Source organism: Fusarium solani (assembly GCF_023522795.1).
Source record: "Fusarium solani strain SB1 chromosome Unknown bctg00000009, whole genome shotgun sequence".
NCBI lineage: Eukaryota > Fungi > Ascomycota > Sordariomycetes > Hypocreales > Nectriaceae > Fusarium > Fusarium solani.
In genome coordinates this window covers 1,690,583-1,707,397 of record NW_027072144.1, presented here as the reverse complement: position 1 = coordinate 1,707,397, position 16,815 = coordinate 1,690,583, and the positions used below count along the sequence as shown (strand labels likewise).

General features: G+C 51.4%; 5 protein-coding genes across 5 annotated transcripts; 3 read left to right on the top strand and 2 right to left on the bottom strand.

Moving 5' to 3' along the window:
* Positions 1–174: 174 nt before the first annotated feature.
* MRS44_013588 (uncharacterized protein) lies at positions 175–2,394 on the top strand (the record flags this gene model as incomplete). The annotated part of the gene is made up of 1 exon (XM_065617056.1): positions 175–2,394. One exon carries the CDS (start codon positions 175–177, stop codon positions 2,392–2,394), a length of 2,220 nt encoding a protein of 739 aa, XP_065473128.1.
* Positions 2,395–4,700: 2,306 nt separating this feature from the next.
* MRS44_013587 (uncharacterized protein) lies at positions 4,701–5,036 on the bottom strand (the record flags this gene model as incomplete). The annotated part of the gene is made up of 1 exon (XM_065617055.1): positions 4,701–5,036. One exon carries the CDS (start codon positions 5,034–5,036, stop codon positions 4,701–4,703), a length of 336 nt encoding a protein of 111 aa, XP_065473127.1.
* A 2,542-nt stretch (positions 5,037–7,578) lies between these two features.
* MRS44_013586 (uncharacterized protein) lies at positions 7,579–8,012 on the top strand (the record flags this gene model as incomplete). The annotated part of the gene is made up of 2 exons (XM_065617054.1): positions 7,579–7,829; positions 7,889–8,012. 2 exons carry the CDS (start codon positions 7,579–7,581, stop codon positions 8,010–8,012), a joined length of 375 nt encoding a protein of 124 aa, XP_065473126.1.
* A 5,454-nt stretch (positions 8,013–13,466) lies between these two features.
* MRS44_013585 (uncharacterized protein) lies at positions 13,467–15,719 on the bottom strand (the record flags this gene model as incomplete). Its single annotated transcript, XM_065617053.1, has 7 exons — positions 13,467–13,486; positions 13,540–13,818; positions 14,127–14,728; positions 14,805–15,138; positions 15,277–15,326; positions 15,386–15,484; positions 15,571–15,719. The coding sequence occupies 7 exons, from the start codon at positions 15,717–15,719 to the stop codon at positions 13,467–13,469; spliced, it is 1,533 nt and encodes a 510-aa protein (XP_065473125.1).
* A 538-nt stretch (positions 15,720–16,257) lies between these two features.
* On the top strand, positions 16,258–16,706 carry MRS44_013584 (uncharacterized protein; the record flags this gene model as incomplete). Its single annotated transcript, XM_065617052.1, has 2 exons — positions 16,258–16,313; positions 16,370–16,706. 2 exons carry the CDS (start codon positions 16,258–16,260, stop codon positions 16,704–16,706), a joined length of 393 nt encoding a protein of 130 aa, XP_065473124.1.
* Between the last annotated feature and the right edge of the window lie 109 nt (positions 16,707–16,815).

Sequence of the window (16,815 nt, the reverse complement as noted above, 5' to 3'; positions counted from 1 at the left end):
AGCTGCTGCCTTGCAGGCAGCAGCAGTATTCCAGAGCATATAGTCTCATACGATTCCGCTCCTTTAGATAGAAATCAAGAGTCATTCGTTACCCGATTCACTGAGGGACCTTCTGCCCTGCCATTTGCCAGCTACCCATCTCAATCCACGCCGTTATGCCGTTGATTGCTTGCGATGGACTCCTTCCTCATCAGCACGCCTAGTGACCGCGAGCCCTCAATAGCCGCAACAGTCGAGACCGCTTCTGAAGTACCTGATGGGCGGAGCTTACCCTCCGTTGAATCTTCCGCCTCAACAACTCCAAAGCGCAAACGTATCACTACGGCGGATGCCACGTGGCAACACACTCGAAAACCTCAAGGATCCGAGCCCGAGCGCGCTGGGCCAAAACAAGACTTAGTATTCTACTGCAAATACTGCAGCAACCCACCATACTCCACATACGTGTCTACCACATTCCGCAACCACCTACTTAAGATACACTCAGTTGAAGCCGCTGGCTCAGAGCCAAATTCAACCAAGAAAGCGCGGACCAGCCTCATTAAAGAGGCTTTCAACAAAGCTGGCGAGATTGAGGTTGCTAAGCTTCAAGAAAAAGAGGAGCAAGTGCTTCGGAACGCACTGAATCCAAAGGCTGCAATGGAAGCCTTAGTCCAGCTGGTTACTGTCCGCAATCTTCCATACAATTGCAACACATGGCCAGAGTTGCACGCTCTGCTTATGGCAGCAAACTATACGGCAGAAGAGCTTATCAATACCTCCCACGGCCATGTCCAAAAACTCTGCTCAAACTCATACGCGATCCACAAAGATATTCTTCGAAAAAAGCTGCAATCATCACCTGCCAAGCTTCACCTCTCCGCTGACGTATGGAGCGCACCAAACCATAAAGCCTTCCTTGGAATATGTGTGCAATTTATGCAGGAAGGCACGAAAAATCCCTGCCAAGCACTGCTGGCCTTACCTGAACTTCCTGGCATAGACGGCCCTGGAAGCCACAGCGGAGCTGAGCAATGGAAGCTCCTTCAGCCAGTTCTTGAGGAGTACGGCATCTTACGCCAGCTGGGCTATAATACAGGAGATAACCACGGTTCCAATGACGCGCTCTGTCGTCTATTGAGCCACTTCCTTGAGGGACGAGGCATCGCCTGGAATGCAAAACACCGACGAATTCGTTGCCATGGCCACGTTGTCAACCTTTGCGTCCAAGCCTTTCTCTTCATGGATAGCAAAGAGGCTGTGCTTGAGGCCTGCAGGCAGATTGAAGAGATGGACCAAGCTTCATTCAACATGGACATGATGCAGGGTTGGAAGAAGCGAAAGGAGCGCCGCTGGAGTCAACTCGGTCCGCTCGGCAAGTTGCATAATACTGCTATCCATATTAGAGCGAACGATTACAGGTACAGCCTCTTTCGGAGGCGTGCCGGCAAAGTCCTCGGGCTCGACAACGATACACGTTGGAACTCATGGTTTCTCCTGTTGGATACCGCTCTTGATAAGGAAGAGCATATCAAGTGGTATCAGGGCAAGTACTACGACGCTCTTGTGGACGACTACTTAGCACCACAGGACTGGCAAAACCTCCGCGAGACACGGAACTTCCTACAGCCGTTTTGGAAGATAACTCTCCTTACTGAGGGCTATCGTTCAACGCTTGACCGTACGTTATTTACGATGGACGTCCTCCACAAGCACTACCAGCAAGCTTTCAACAAATACAAGATGAACCAACAGCTACTCGGTCCAGTGCTGACGAGCTGGCATGTCTTCGACAAATACTACCAGCTCTCCGATGAGAGCCCGGCATACGGTGCAGCGCTTATTCTCCATCCATCCCGAGGAAAGGCTCATATACAGAAAAATTGGCCAAAGTCATGGCATAAGAAGACCTTTACAGGAGTGAAGAAGTTATGGGAAGACGAATACAAGAACCTGCCAACCGTTTATACTACTCCTTCCCTTATTCCGGTACTGGAACTGGATGAGTATGATCTGCTTGCACAGGAGCTTGATGTCATAGGCACAGAGCCCGACGTTGACGAATACGAAACCTACACCTCCCAGTCACCCATTCCAATCGACTGCTCCCCCCTTGCCTGGTGGCTCCGCGATGAACAGAAGGAGCGCTTTCCTCGATTATCAAAGATGGCAATAGACATTCTCTCAATACCCGCCATGTCTGCTGACCCCGAGCGTACATTCTCTGGAGCACGGCGTACAATTTCATGGGACCGAATGCTCCTTGGAGCATCGACAATTGAAAAGGGGGAGTGTTTAAAGAGCTGGATTCGCAGCGGCATAACGGCAGGGCTACAAGTAGAGGAGGTCGAACAATACGAGTACATAGAAAAGGAGGGAAGCACCAGCGCTCTAGAGGAAGATATGGGCCTTTGACGTCATTTGCCGTATTGGCAATATATGGTTTAGTTCGCCATACGAGAATAAACCATACACCATAAACCATATAGGTCCGTATGGCGTATGGCGTATCGTTAGAAAGCCTGTCACATTCATGACGCCAAGGGGAGACGGAGGGAAAAGGGCCAAAATCGGCCACCAATTTTCTGGCCTAGCGCGACCTTCCGGTCGAGTGCGCAAAACGTCCCAAATGAGCCCAACATTCCCCGTCTTCGGGAGTGGGAGGGAAAAGTGCCAAATCGGCCGCCAATTTTCTGAACGAGCGGACCCGCCATTTGCGTCTTCAATGGAGGTGACCAGAAGAAGTGCTGGGCGTCGGCAAATGACCTTAGCGTCCTTTTTTTGACCGAAATTTTCAGCAGTGGGTCGATGGATACTCGTGGCGGGAAATTTACGTTTTCTCCCCGAAGCGCCGACGCGCTACCCTATCGCTCTGGATCTTTTTTGGATGTCTTCCCTGCCACAGGAGGAGCGAACGAGCAGGCACATGGAAGGAATCCAAGCCTGGCGTGCAGCTTGCCGTCAGGGAGAAAAGCATCTGCGACTAGCCGTCGTTGTTTGGAGGGCCTTGCGCGCCTTCCGATACTCCCGATCTGTCTTGGTTCTAAAGGCAGTCGCGACGTCCGGCGAGATGAGCTCTCCTAAAGTCTTTTTGTCCGTGCCCGTTAAGGCCCCGATGGTTTCTCAAAGGCAAAAAGCATGGTCGGGTAGCCAGAAAAATCCCCGTCCGCTAGCAATCCGCTAACAGCTGCGGGGAAGAATAAACTTTTCCAGACCTAAATGGAGGCACAAAATGGTAGAGTGCCAACTGTAGGGTAGGTAAAACTCCAAATCACACACAACTACGAGGGGAAGATAGAATGAGGATGAGGCTTGATTGCCCACAATTTCTCCGATATTGATGTAGTGAGATAACTACGAATTCAAGTTCTACTGCGTGAATTTGTCCTACACCATGTGCATACTACCGATCACGCTGCGTCATATCATTTCTTCTGCCTAGTCTCTGCGACGACATCGAGTTTGGATAGTGAAGCCAATTATGGGCGTCATCGAGCACCTCCAAAGAGTGGAGGACTTTTGCTGGCTTCGGCTTTTTTGCCCACGTCTACACACAGGAATGGGGGAGGCGGGTGCTCACTGGATCTGCTAGAGGAAGACCATAGTGCTCTCTTGGCGTGGTTTCCTGGTGGAGCGAGCCAATAGACTGACTACCCTGCGTCCCAACAGCCTATGTCGTAGGGTAGGCATTTGATCTCTAGCCGCCTGCGGTCAGGTCATCATGGCGTTATGTAAACAACCTCAAGTTCACAGACAATACTTGGGTTAGCGAATCGGACGTTGGGCCACCAAAGTCCCAGGTAGGTCAGCCACACGATGTTTGAGGGAAAATATAGTACAGTATGGGGCGGATAAAAAGAAGAAGGAAATAAAGTCAGCAATGGGCTTGGGGCTCGCCGTTTCGGTTCGTCTCTGTTCAGTAGTCTTTTTTGTTTTTATTTATTTTTATTTTACTTAAAAATTTTTATTTGTTTTTTTTTTTCCTTTTTAAAGAAGATTTCCCTCCATACTATCTGGATATTATTGGAGAAGCGGCATGCATGATGGTGTTACATAGGCAGCCACCTCAAGGGAAGATGTCTCACACGATGATACAAGAATTGTCTGAACAGCGTTATAGACCTGTTGCAGGATCAGCAGATCTAGTATCTTGGCGTCGTCTCTTTAAATATAGAGACGGGGAGGAACGAAGAACAAGAAGGAATCAACAGCAGGAGCCGGCCAACCTTGGCTTCTGGCCATCCTTCCGCAAATAAGTCGTAACCTCAAATAGTGTCAAGCTATCGTCCTTATTAGCTTCAACCGGAGTCAGATTTTGATCTCAAACAAGCTTACAACGCAATTCCAGTCCGGGGTGGGTTGGTTCGAAGGCACGTAAGCCTGACCAGTCCAGCACCGCGTGGAGGGACTGTGTAGTAGAAATACGAGATAAGGAACGCCACACATGCGCCCGAGCTTGCGGGCTCTGTTCTTAAGAGTGCGACCGCTTTTCGGAGTGAGTTCTGCCTGGCAGGGGAAGCTCTGAAGCCTTCTCAGTATTTGCTCTAGAAAAGATGGATGACAACTAGGTTTTTTTTTTTTTTAAAAAAAAAAAAAAAAAAAAATAATAATAATAATAACAACAAATCAAAATAAAGCAAAATAAAATAAAATATATACCTTGGCATTTGCATCGGGATTGTTTTCAGCAATGGATCTTGTGCCCACCCAAGACTGGCTATTCAAGTCCCCAAAAGCGTGCAACGGAGGAAGTTTTCCCATCCCTCCTTCGGTCGATGGCCCTTGACAAAAGGCTCTTTACTCGACTTTAGGGCGTAGGCTAGCCGAAGACGGTTCCTCCTTGAGCCAGACTTTCGGGCGTAGACTGGGCCGAAGACAGTTCCTCCCCGACTTAGACGGGGATAGCTTATCTTGGTTCTTCCGCAAATCCAAATCGTGCTGGTTGAGGTCTTCAGCCGCTCCCGAACTGTATGGTTGGTAGGGTCGAAGTCATTGAGACTGGGGGTAGGGCCAAAAGAGGAAGCGTGAAGGTTGTCTGCCTGGTCCTGAGCGTTCATGGTGTCGCGACGTGGGGATTTTTCGACAAAACTGCAATGCATGTAAATGATTAAATCGTGGACAAAAGTGGCATTCTGCCTTGATGGACAAGTCGTGATCGGCCGCAGATATACATACTACAAGGGCAGCCGTTTTTGACCACAAGCGCTTCACTCGAACGGACTTTTTTTTTTTTTTTTCTCGTGGGACAACAAGACCGAAATCTACCGTAATGGGCGTGCAATGGATCCCATTGTATGAAGCGCGCACATCCTTACCGAAACCAGCAAGGGCGGTGGGTTTTGTTGTCACACGTAGACGCCTGCAGTGCGCAGGGATCGGGACGCATTACATTACGGCCGAAATGGTGCGTGCGACGTTCTGGTTTGGCTACATGAGGTCAATTTCAGCCACCGTCATCGAGCCGCGCCAAGGCTGACAGCAGGCGGGACAAACATCCGACAGTGAGCTTTCCAGGAATGTTAACCACGTTCGATACGTGCATGATCGGACACCCTAGTAGGCCGATAAGCCAAAATTGGTCGGTTTGAGGGCGCAGTAGGTTTTACAGACTTGACAAGTTTTACAACGGCTTCTGGATTGCAGGTTTCTCGCAATTGGCTCATTTGGCATTTTGGCTGGTTTAAGCGTGGATAAACCAGCTGAAAGATGCACTGCTGGATGAGCTATGTGAAGAACTCATTCGGCTGTTGCATTCCACGCTTAGGAAGCCCTTCCCCTACAAACGACCCATCCGCATCATTGATTCGGACGTCTAGCGTCTCTGGCCATGCTGTGAACCATGTCGTCTTCCACTGTGAACGGGATCTGGAACCGTCCGGAGATGCGAATTCAGCCACGGAAGCCCAGCCCTGCGCTTCGCGCTAGAATTTGGCCATTTGCGTTCAGCCCCTCCAACTCCACAACTCCGTCACGCACAGAGCGCCCTTTTCAACCGCTCAATGACCTATAGGGGCTTCATTTGAGAGGATCAGACTCGTAGCGCCGCGTGGTTTGGGCGGTTTCAGGGCTTGCATTTTGGTATCGTACATTTTTTGACCCCGCGGTCAAGCTACTGGAACGTCTGGGGAAAATTTTCCGCCATGGGAGCAAGTAGCATGACGGCGCGATCATGCAGGTATTACATGCAGCTACAGTATTGAGCACTTGCACCTACCGCTCCAAAAAACAACATGCTCTTTGTAAAGTCTAGGGTGGGGTCATCTAAGTACATGGCTCTACCTCATAAGCAGATGTTGTGTCAGAATTAGGCCTTCTTTTGGGTGCGTAAGCAATTTCTGGCTGAGCAAATGAGGTACTGAGAAGTACCGCTGCTGCCTGGAAGTCGAGGGCGCGAATCCGGGGAAGTGGAGACAGGTTGGCAGTGTGAGTTATATGTACTGCCACTGATGCGTCATCCAGAAAGTACATTGATATGCACGCTGTCAGTCATAGATAAGCATGTACACAGTGTTCATGTGTACATATGCTGGGCATGTGGAGCCATCTTCTATTTACAAGGGTTATTTTAGGAGAGGAAGCTGCAAGTGCTCGATACTGTATGGCGTGCGGAACATGTCGTGCAGGTACTACGTATGGATATGCAGGAATGACTACTGAATTGGACCCTTGCAGAGCCCGCACGGATCAGCGGGGCGGTATGTCACTCAACGGTCCCGAAACATCTGCGGCAAAGATCCGTTCCTGTATCCGTAAACGAGTAAGTGAGGAAACGACTGAGCGAGGAAACGAGTCGTACCCGATCCCTTTTCGGCGCTTTGACAAAGGGTGATTACTTTCTTCAGTGGGGAAACAAGAGGCAATTTCCGTGCCCTTTGCCCTCTGTCCCTCCGATCGGCCTCGTATCTAGGTGACCTATCAACTTCAATATTATCGGGCCATCTGCATCGATTTGTCATTTCGTAGCCACATTTAACATTATTGCAGCTGATTCCCGACGTGATGATCAGGCCCGCTTGTCGCACTCGAAGTGGCTCTAGCTTCTATTGGATCCACTCTAATTTCAGCACCTCTCCACTCGGGGCGCACCAGACGAGCCCCGCGGCAGGACCATCAATTGGCCTCTTTTCAACGTGGCAATCATCGGCCGGCGCGCAACGGACGGCCGGCCTGGCACTGACTAGTACCCGCCCCGGCTGCCCCGGGAACAATAGTGGCCGTTTCTTGCCTTTTGGATCTGAGCAACAGAGATGAGCAGGTAATGGAATGATGCATGGGCAGAATATCAGGCAGTTGATGGACAAAAGGCTCGCACCTTGTTTTACCCACAATGGCAGGTTCCGCGCCGATGTACGAGTCACAATCTGCTCCTTTTGAGTGGTATGTAGAACACTACGAGACAAACAGCTGTTCGAGCCTGCCAAGAACCATTTCCCATCGGGCTGGACCTCGGCGGTTACCCCTTGTTGCACCTGTTGGTCGCTGCCATCGTTAGCGTTTCAGGCGAGCACCTTTGATGATCGAAGAATTTCACCCGCAGTTTCTCATGTCCGCTCTCTCTAATCATCGTTTTCATTCCCAATTTCCACTGCGCGTCTCATCATGAAATATCCTCCGCGAAGACATCGCCATAGGGCCCATGTCTCTCGTGCGCAACCATACACCACGACCCAGTATCGGATAGCCCGGAGGCTATGCAGACCCAACGTTTGGTCTCGTCACCGACAGCACCGACAGTTTGCGGGCCCACCCCAGTCGACTCTTCTGAGGCAAAGGACAGTTGCCCGGCTTGATCCGCAGTCTCCAGCTTACCAGCCAGCAGGAGACGAAGGTCCCGGCTATCAAGATGAAAGGTTCGTGTTATACCAGCATAGAGAGCCTCTCTGATATGCACGAGCTGAACAAATCGTAGAGGCAACTATGGCGACGGTTTTGTCGGCGACTACGGCGAGGAGAATGCGTGTCAGAATCATCCGGAGCTGGAGCAGCGCATGAACCAGATTATTGAGATTGCCAGGGTACAAAGCAAACAGTGATTCTCCCAACAAAAAAAAACCCTTCCCCTCTAGATTGGCCTTAGCTTCACTTTGACGTATCGTGCGCTGACACTTCATGTCTTTAGAATTCATGACATAGACAAAACGTCAGTATTTGGATAGGTCGAGTGATCTCTCGCTTTCTTGCCTCTATATGCTAACCATTTTACCGGGCAGAACGAGGGAATTGGTTCAGCAGTACGTAGTAGTCTTCGGCTCCTTCCTCCCCCTTCCCCGGGTCGCCGCTCCTGCTGACGTTTGAGTTGGATAGAATGAGGGAAGTAGCACAGCAGTAAGTATCGACCTTGAACTTCTGCTTTGCCTTTTTTCTGACATGGTTGCCTGCAGGGTTTCGACAATGCGCGAGGAGTGAGTGATATCTTTCATCTCAAAGGGAATATATTGAGACGCTGAACGTTTGTAGAGCACGAGAACTGCCGAATAATTTAGTTGAGAACATCTTGCTGCCCCTTTTTCAGACGGCCGAGACTCTATTGCAAGGAGAACAAGACCAAGTGCGTCACTCCGTGACGGGAGAACATGCAACAATGGACCCTGTCGAGATGTCCATTAAAGGCAACGAACCTCGTTGCTAAAGACCATATGAGAGTCAGATATCATGATGGTGTGGCCAACAGAGGGTTTCTCTCTTTTTTTTTTTTTTTTTGCGTTTTTTGTTCATGTAGTCGAGGAATCGATATCGATGTCTCGTGTCGTGTCGGTGGCACGTTCTAAGACAAGGACCTCCAAGTGACGTAGCCTATCCAGGGTAGGATACCCTATTTCATCGAGTAGATTCGTGGTAGGGTTACCTCGGTGCCTCGCGGTTTCAGAGTGGGCTCTCTCCACTTCCTAGGATGGGGTAAGCATCAGTTCAAATGGAGCTACAGATAAAGGGAAATAGGTGTTTTGGTGGCGATGTCTGGATGCTTGAAATTGTCTTTTCCTTCTTTGCCTCCATTTTTTTGATCACTCATTACGTGGAACATCAAATGAGTTTACCTAGGCGTCGACTTGGTTTTGTTTGGGCTGTCACTGCTTCACTAAAACCAGAAACGACTTTAGGAGAGTAGACTTTTGAAGATTTAATGGTATGAAGAAGGATGGCCCTCGTCTTCCGAGGCATGGCATTGATCGTGTGCAGGCCAAGATGTCTTAGCACCTTGATTGATTGACCGTCCCTCTTCATCTCCTGGCACTTCAGCAACAAGAATTCGACCAACCAGTATTTGACGTGATTGCGAGAAGGGCTACTGATGCGGATGAAGATGATGCCACCCCTGGTATATCGCAACGGTATATTCAATACAGCTAGTAGTTTCCTATCAAGCCCCGATCCTTCTTCCAGTAGACCCCAGGGCCCTTGCCTGAGAGCCCAGAAAAGTCGCCCCAGAACTCCCATCACTTCTTCCGCTGAAGCTATCTAATACTACAGGTTGGAGCGGGCTCTCCGCCGGGTTCTGTGCGTGAACTATGTACGTGTATGCCTTCCTCGGTAGCCCGGGTCTCATTAGGCCAAGGAAAAACTTTCCAATCGCTAAGGATTCAGACGAGGCAGTGCGTAGCAAAGGCGAGTGTCTTTTGCTGCGCTGGCTCTGTGATCGGAGGCTTCCGGCATGCTATGTGTCTCGCCAAGCCGGCCCGTCGTAGGCCACCGGTGACAGCATCGACCGAGCAGTCCCAACCTCGTTCCTGTGATAACCGCCAGTAAGCCATCCGCCAACCTCTCTTAGTCTCTTAGAGGCAAATACGAACTTGATTGATTCTTCCACTTGGGCCTCCATAGGTAGGGGAGGGCGGCCAGAGGGATGGTGGGGTGTATCATGGATTGTAGTAGGTACGCGTTGAACTTGCCATAGCTGAAGGCAAAGATGTGTAGCTATCTGCTGATCGTTCCACCCGACTGATCGAAGCACATGAATCGATACATTGCGTTTTGTCTTTGACGCACGTTGGAGATCCCGCCGCGAGGCGGTCCTTGGAGGGGTGCCTGTGAGCTGCTGAAGGAGCTGGTGACGGAGCTCCCGGTGTTGCTGAGAAAGCTGCCCTTGGAGCCGCAAAAAAAGCTGCTCTTGCTGTTGCAAGATAAGCTGTTGTTGCTCTTGAAGCTGCTGCAGCTGCAGCTCGAGATCCTGCGTGGAAGCCATAGGCGAAACGTTGTCAAAGGAGGGCTCAAGCTGCGTTGTGTAGGTGTTAGGTTGAGATACCTCAAGAACGCGAACAACGATATAGGCTCCCTCAAGTAGGTTCAGGTTCAGGTTCAGGTTCTATTCCTACTCGGTTTTAGCCGCCATTTCCCAGCAGCCATCGCTCCCTCAAGTAGCATCCAAAAGTGATTCGCTCTTGCGCAAGGACGTTTCATCACGTGATAAGCTGCTTTCAACCTGCCCGCTCGCTCTCTCAGTCGATCCTCTTGTGGTAGGGAAAGCGTCGAAAATTGATGCCAGGGTGTTGGGATGGCGTGCATGTGCTTCGGGGAGAAAACGTAAATTTCCGCCGTGAGTATCCACTCGCCCGCTGCTGAAAATTTTGGTCAAAACACGGACAAATGCGGTGCTGAAGTCATTTGCCGACGTCGAGCGCTTCTTCCGGCCACCCCCATTGAAGACGCTAATGGTGGGTCCGCTCGTTCAGAAAATTGGCGGCCGACTTGGCGCTTTTTCCTCCCACTCCCGAAGACGGGGAATGTTGGGCTCATTTGGGATGTTTGGGACGTTTGGGACGTTTGGGACGTTTGGCGCGTTTGGGACGTTCTGCGCACTCGGCCAGAAGATCGCGCTAGGCCAGAAAATTGGCGGCCGATTTGGCCCTTTTCCCTCCGTCTCCTCTTGGCGTCATGAATGTAATTAAATATCTCCCCACTCCCCCGTACTGCCTCCGAATCTTCTTTCCTCTTTTTCTCTCAACGCGTTCCTGCAGAACTTTCCCTGCGGGGTAAAGCAGGAACGCGTTGGAAGGCTTTGTCCGGCATCACGAACCTCGAATGGCCCAAAACTGAGGCACGCCCCAAGTCACTGACCCATTCAATGGCAATCGAGATGTGTGGACAAGGTCGAGACCTAGGCATGCCTGGGTGGACGAAGCGGGAGCGGGTGAGGCGCAAGCCAAGGCCGCAATGACGCGAGGTCCCACGCAGCCGCCAATGAGGCGAGCTGGAAGAACAACGGGGCAGCAACATGGTTGCTGGTTCGGAGAGTCACAGGGCTCGGAGCAATGCTCTCAAGCCGTAGGGGACTGGGCCTCGCCCTCCGAGGCTGGTACAACATTTACGTATAACAGGAGGGGACTGGGCCTCGCCCTCCGAGGCTGATACAACACTTTCGTACAACAGGAGGGGACTGGGCATAGCCCTCCGAGGCTGGTACAACGTACAACAGGAGGGGACTGGGCATCGCCCTCCGAGGCTGGTACAACACTTTCGTACAACAGTAGGGGACTGGGCATCGCCCTCCGAGGCTGGTACGACATTTACGTATAACAGGAGGGGACTGGGCATCGCCCTCCGAGGCTGGTACGACATTTTAGTATAACAGGAGGGGACTGGGCATAGCCCTCCGAGGCTGATACAACGTACAACAGGAGGGGACTGGGCATCGCCCTCCGAGGCTGGTACAACATTTACGTATAACAGGAGGGGACTGGGCATAGCCCTCCGAGGCTGATACAACGTACAACAGGAGGGGACTGGGCATCGCCCTCCGAGGCTGGTACGACATTTACGTATAACAGGAGGGGACTGGGCATAGCCCTCCGAGGCTGATACAACGTACAACAGGAGGGGACTGGGCATCGCCCTCCGAGGCTGATACAACGTACAACAGGAGGGGACTGGGCATCGCCCTCCGAGGCTGGTACAACACTTTCGTACAACAGTAGGGGGACTGGGCATCGCCCTCCGAGGCTGATACAACGTACAACAGGAGGGGACTGGGCATCGCCCTCCGAGGCTGGTACGACATTTTAGTATAACAGGAGGGGACTGGGCATCGCCCTCCGAGGCTGGTACTATATTTCGCCGTAGGGGACTGGGCCTCGCCCTCCGAGGCTGGTACAACAGTAGGGGACTGGGCATAGCCCTCCGAGGCTGGTACAACATTTACGTATAACAGGAGGGGACTGGGCATCGCCCTCCGAGGCTGGTACGACATTTTAGTATAACAGGAGGGGACTGGGCATCGCCCTCCGAGGCTGGTACAACACTTTCGTACAACAGGAGGGGACTGGGCATCGCCCTCCGAGGCTGGTACAACATTTACGTATAACAGGAGGGGACTGGGCATCGCCCTCCGAGGCTGGTACAACACTTTTCGTATAACAGGAGGGGACTGGGCGTAGCCCTCCGAGGCTGATACAACGTACAACAGGAGGGGACTGGGCATCGCCCTCCGAGGCTGGTACAACATTTTCGTACAACAGTAGGGGACTGGGCATCGCCCTCCGAGGCTGGTACTACATTTACGCCGTAGGGGACCGGGCATCGCCCTCCGAGGCTACTGTTTTTTTTCTCTTGCCTAATAAACGAGGCTAAGAGTTTTTTTTTTTTTTTTGTTTTACATTTTCTAGCATTTCCATATGCCACTGAACGTGAATTCTCGTCGTGTATGTCCATCTAACTGGCCAAAGAAGCCAGACTAACCAGCACGAACCGATCGTGTGAACATGTAATGCGTAAGCTTCTGTAAATAATGTCATACGTGCAAAATTAGATATGCCCTCCAGCGGTCCAATGTTCGCTCTTCGGCCTACTGTACAACTCATTGTAGACTTACAGGACCGGCACTGACATCGACGGAATCCGGCCAATGTTCTTAGACGATGGTTAAATTAGAATCGAATGAAATATTGCCCTTTAGCATATCTGCGTGTTATTATATCTTCTTCTCTAGTGCTGCTAACTCTGCTAGTTTGACATCATCGCTGCTCTCTCCATAAGCTGACATCATATCAGGAGAACGTTTTATCCGGATATCAGGGTTATTTTATCATATCAAATATCATATCAGGATAGGCAAGTCTGGATGAGGCCAAAAGCTTCACTCGGTCCTTCTGGGGCGGTGTATATTGGACATCAGCGAACGGTGTATCTTCCTCTCAGACGACCGACAAAAACGGCCCTCCGTCTACTTGTCTAGAAAAGCCGCCGTGCTGGAACGGCGATTCGCGACTCCCAACCAGTTCGCCTCGATAAGCTCCCACCGTCCTCTCTCTGCAAAAAAAAAAAAAAAAAGATATATAAGATCGGTTGCTCTAAGCCCTGTGCCAGACAATTGGTTCCGCAGGGATCATTGGTGACACCAGTCGATTGATGAGAATTATCTATAGAACAAAAGAAACCGAACAGCCATGTGTTCGGGCATAGCTATATAAGTTCATTTCGTTAGGATTATGCGACAGGCCAGATGTGAAACCGGATAGTAAAGCTACATCCGGTCACACGGATGTTATGCGACACCCTCAGACGAATCCATTGATTCCTGGATGAGATCGGTAATTTGGTTGATATAGGCCCTCGGACGAGTTCACTTACTCTTGGATGGGATCGATTGATCTAAGCCCTCAGACAAGTTCCTTGACTCCTGGACGGTATTACTGAGGCAAAGGAGATCCGAAAGCATTCGGGGAGGATTGGAAGGGTATTGAAGCACAGCCAGTACGCTGGAGGCCGAAAAGGACAAAATCGTTGTCCAACCTCCGGGGTGGACCCACCACTCGCGTCTTGGCAGGCGGACGTCGGCAAATGACTTCTTCATCTGCGCTTGTTTGATGTCCTTATCAAGTTTGGTAAGAAGATCGCTAATTGGTGAGGCTAGCACGAGTTAGACAGCCCTAGGAAATCATGATGCTTCCGGGCTGGCTCTCACAACACGAACGCCGAAATCACAAGCGGGGTTGGAGACGTCACCGTGCCGTCGTTTCTGATATTGATACTCTGTATGGTGTGCTAGATCTAGATCTAGTTCTAAGCGTGGATATTGCCCGCCACTTTGCGTGTATTATTGATGACTCAGCGTTTGCCTTTCTACCCAGCTTTCCCAAGAGCATTGCATTTCGAATCTCGACATCCCGTCCTACATAGTGATTGGCTCGCCGATCAGGACGCCCCTTCCTCCATACCGGAAGCGATGTTTCTGTACCTCGAGTTTGGATAGTGAAGCCAGTTGTCGGTGTTGTCAAGCACCTCTAGCGATTGGAAGCTCGTCTCGAGGAGCGATGCCGATCCGCTCTTGTCGGCGGAAGCCTCCCAGAACATGGCCCCACCCAAGCCCAGTTGCTTTAGATAGGCGACTTTCTGCTGCACAGCCTCCGGCGGATCAAAGGATATGAGCTCGCGTGTAGTGGCATCGTAGCTGTAATGCGCATGGGCCGCGGGGTCGAAGCCCGGCACAGCCCCGTCCTTGGGCAGGGCGCTGTAGTCCCAGACGCCCTTCTCCCAGCTGCCGAAGCCCACATCGACGAATGGTTCACCGAGTCCTGCAGTTCCCTGGAACGAACGACCGTAGATGGGCATCCCGAGAACGAGTTTCTCAGCCGGTACACCAGCGTCAAGATAAGCTCTGACGGCGCCATCGGTGTTGAAGGGGGTGGCATCGGGTTCTTCGTCGTTGGCGTAGAGGTTGGCGTTATGACCGGTGTGGGTGCTCCACGATCCGGCGTAGTCGTAGGCCATCAGGTTGATGTAGTCAAGAATTTGGGCAAGGTCGGCCAAGTGGAGCTTGCTGTAGTGCTCAAATCCCCGCTGGGGCGGCTATGGAAAGCTGGAAGCGATGGCCCGAGGCAAACTCGGCTGCATACGAGTCCAGCTCGTCTCGTACGGCCTTCAAGAGGAGGACCATGTTGGTGGCATCATCCTCGTTGGCTGGGTATTCCCAATCGATGTCGACGCCGTCGAAACCCCAGTCCTTCATTAGGGTGACTGCAGACTTGGCAAAGGTGGCTCTCGTGGTGGTGCTGCCTGCGACCGCGGCAAAATTCGTGGACCAGGTCCAGCCGCCGATGGAGAGCATGACCTTGAGCTTTCGATTGGCTTTCTTGAGGAGATAGAGCTGCTTGATGCATCCGTAGGCATTATCGTTGCCTTCGGCCCAAGCTTGAGCAGCGCGGAGGGGACATGTAAGCGAAAAGGGAACTTTTTCCTTTGTGATAGACGTGGAAAAACGAAAGTGAAAATAAATTTGAAGAAAGAGATAGTGAGACATTGGAAGACAGCAAAAGGGGGCAAGCCGGGAAGAAGAAGGGGAGACGGGGAAAAGGGAGGATTACTTACAATCGCCTGCGTAATGCTTCTCGAGATCGGCGTAGGTATCTTCTGTATAGCTTTGACAGAATAGCAATTAGCAATCCGCAACACACACACCTCACCGATAAGCACATACACTGTCCCATCCACTTGAACATTCATAAAGGCATAGAGAATGTGCGTCAGACGCGAGACCGGGAGGTCTTGAGGGTGATAATCCCTCTGGTAGATGCCCCTGTGATGGGTAGTTTGTTAGCCTCGCTTCCATCCCTCTCGCTCCCATGTCCCCCTAAACGTGACGCCCAAGTCATCATAACCTACCAGTTGACAAAATAGACCATGTTGACGTAGCTGGTGCCGCGTTTCAGAGGCTCGAGCTGATGTCGCTGCAAGACATCGGGCTCTGCCAGACTCAACACGCTTTGGAGCGTGATCAGCAACGAGATCAGCTTGAAGCGGGTGAGGAACATAACTGCGATCGGAAAATGAGGTGGAGGCTGCTGTGAGATGCTCAGTCGTCTGCAAACTAAACAGCTGCGGTCCTGCAATTGTATATGGGTATTTAGCTGAGAAGAAGGAACCGCGCAGCTGGGCAGCCTCTAGAAGCTATAGATCTCGACCGTCTTGGGAAATTGGCTGAGGATAGGCCAGCCCATTTAGGACGGTTGCCAATCCCAAAGACACCTGCCACTCGCCATGTTCGCCCCGGAATCTTCATTTTTGGACGTACATTATTACGCGACATCTGTTTTCTTCTAGCATCTAAGGCATCTGAGGGCTGTCGTGTTAAGCCTTTCGAGTTCACCTGCCCGTCAAAAGGGCATTTTTGTCGCATGAGTTCCAGCAGTCTCCACCACGCAGGGTGGTGCGTAGAAGACGAGAACATCGGAGGCTACCCGGTACAGCATGATATCAGCTACCGACTCGCCAGTTTGTATTTCACTATCATGCCCAGCAATCATCTAAATCCTGCTATTGTGTGGTGCTGTAGAAGCATTGGCATAGAGCATGGTTCCAGCCTCACCAGGCAGGTCGGACAGTGCAATGCATAAGCCGCAAGCCCTGTATGTTCCGGGAGCCAGAGGCGGGATGATATGCACGATAACCTAACATGAAATAGTGTCGATGTTGGCGGTGTTTCGAGGACGGGCCTCTTGCACGGCATGGTCAAGGCTTCGAGGGTTCAGCGGGCTCCCGTTGATGGAGAAGTAACGGGAGATGGGATCACTGGAGTCGTAGGTGCGCCACCTGACATTTGTAGCTGCTCTCTGGCGCCAAAGTTGGCAAGGTTTTTCCTTGACCCAAGGCGCTACGACGAGGATCACGGTGTAGGCGCCCTGCATGGAGTTGTGCTGAACATTTGGTTGGACGCGCAGCGGACGGGGGAGACACAGCTTGCCTCTGATAATGTCCCAACGACAGCAGAGAGAAAGGAAGAGGGCGAACTCGATATCTAAACTACATCTTGCCGTGCCTTAGACCTCTAAAGTTTAGCTTGCAGGAGATAAATATCGAATACATTTATCAACGAGGACGAAGGGTTCTATTCTATTCGTTCGCCTGGGA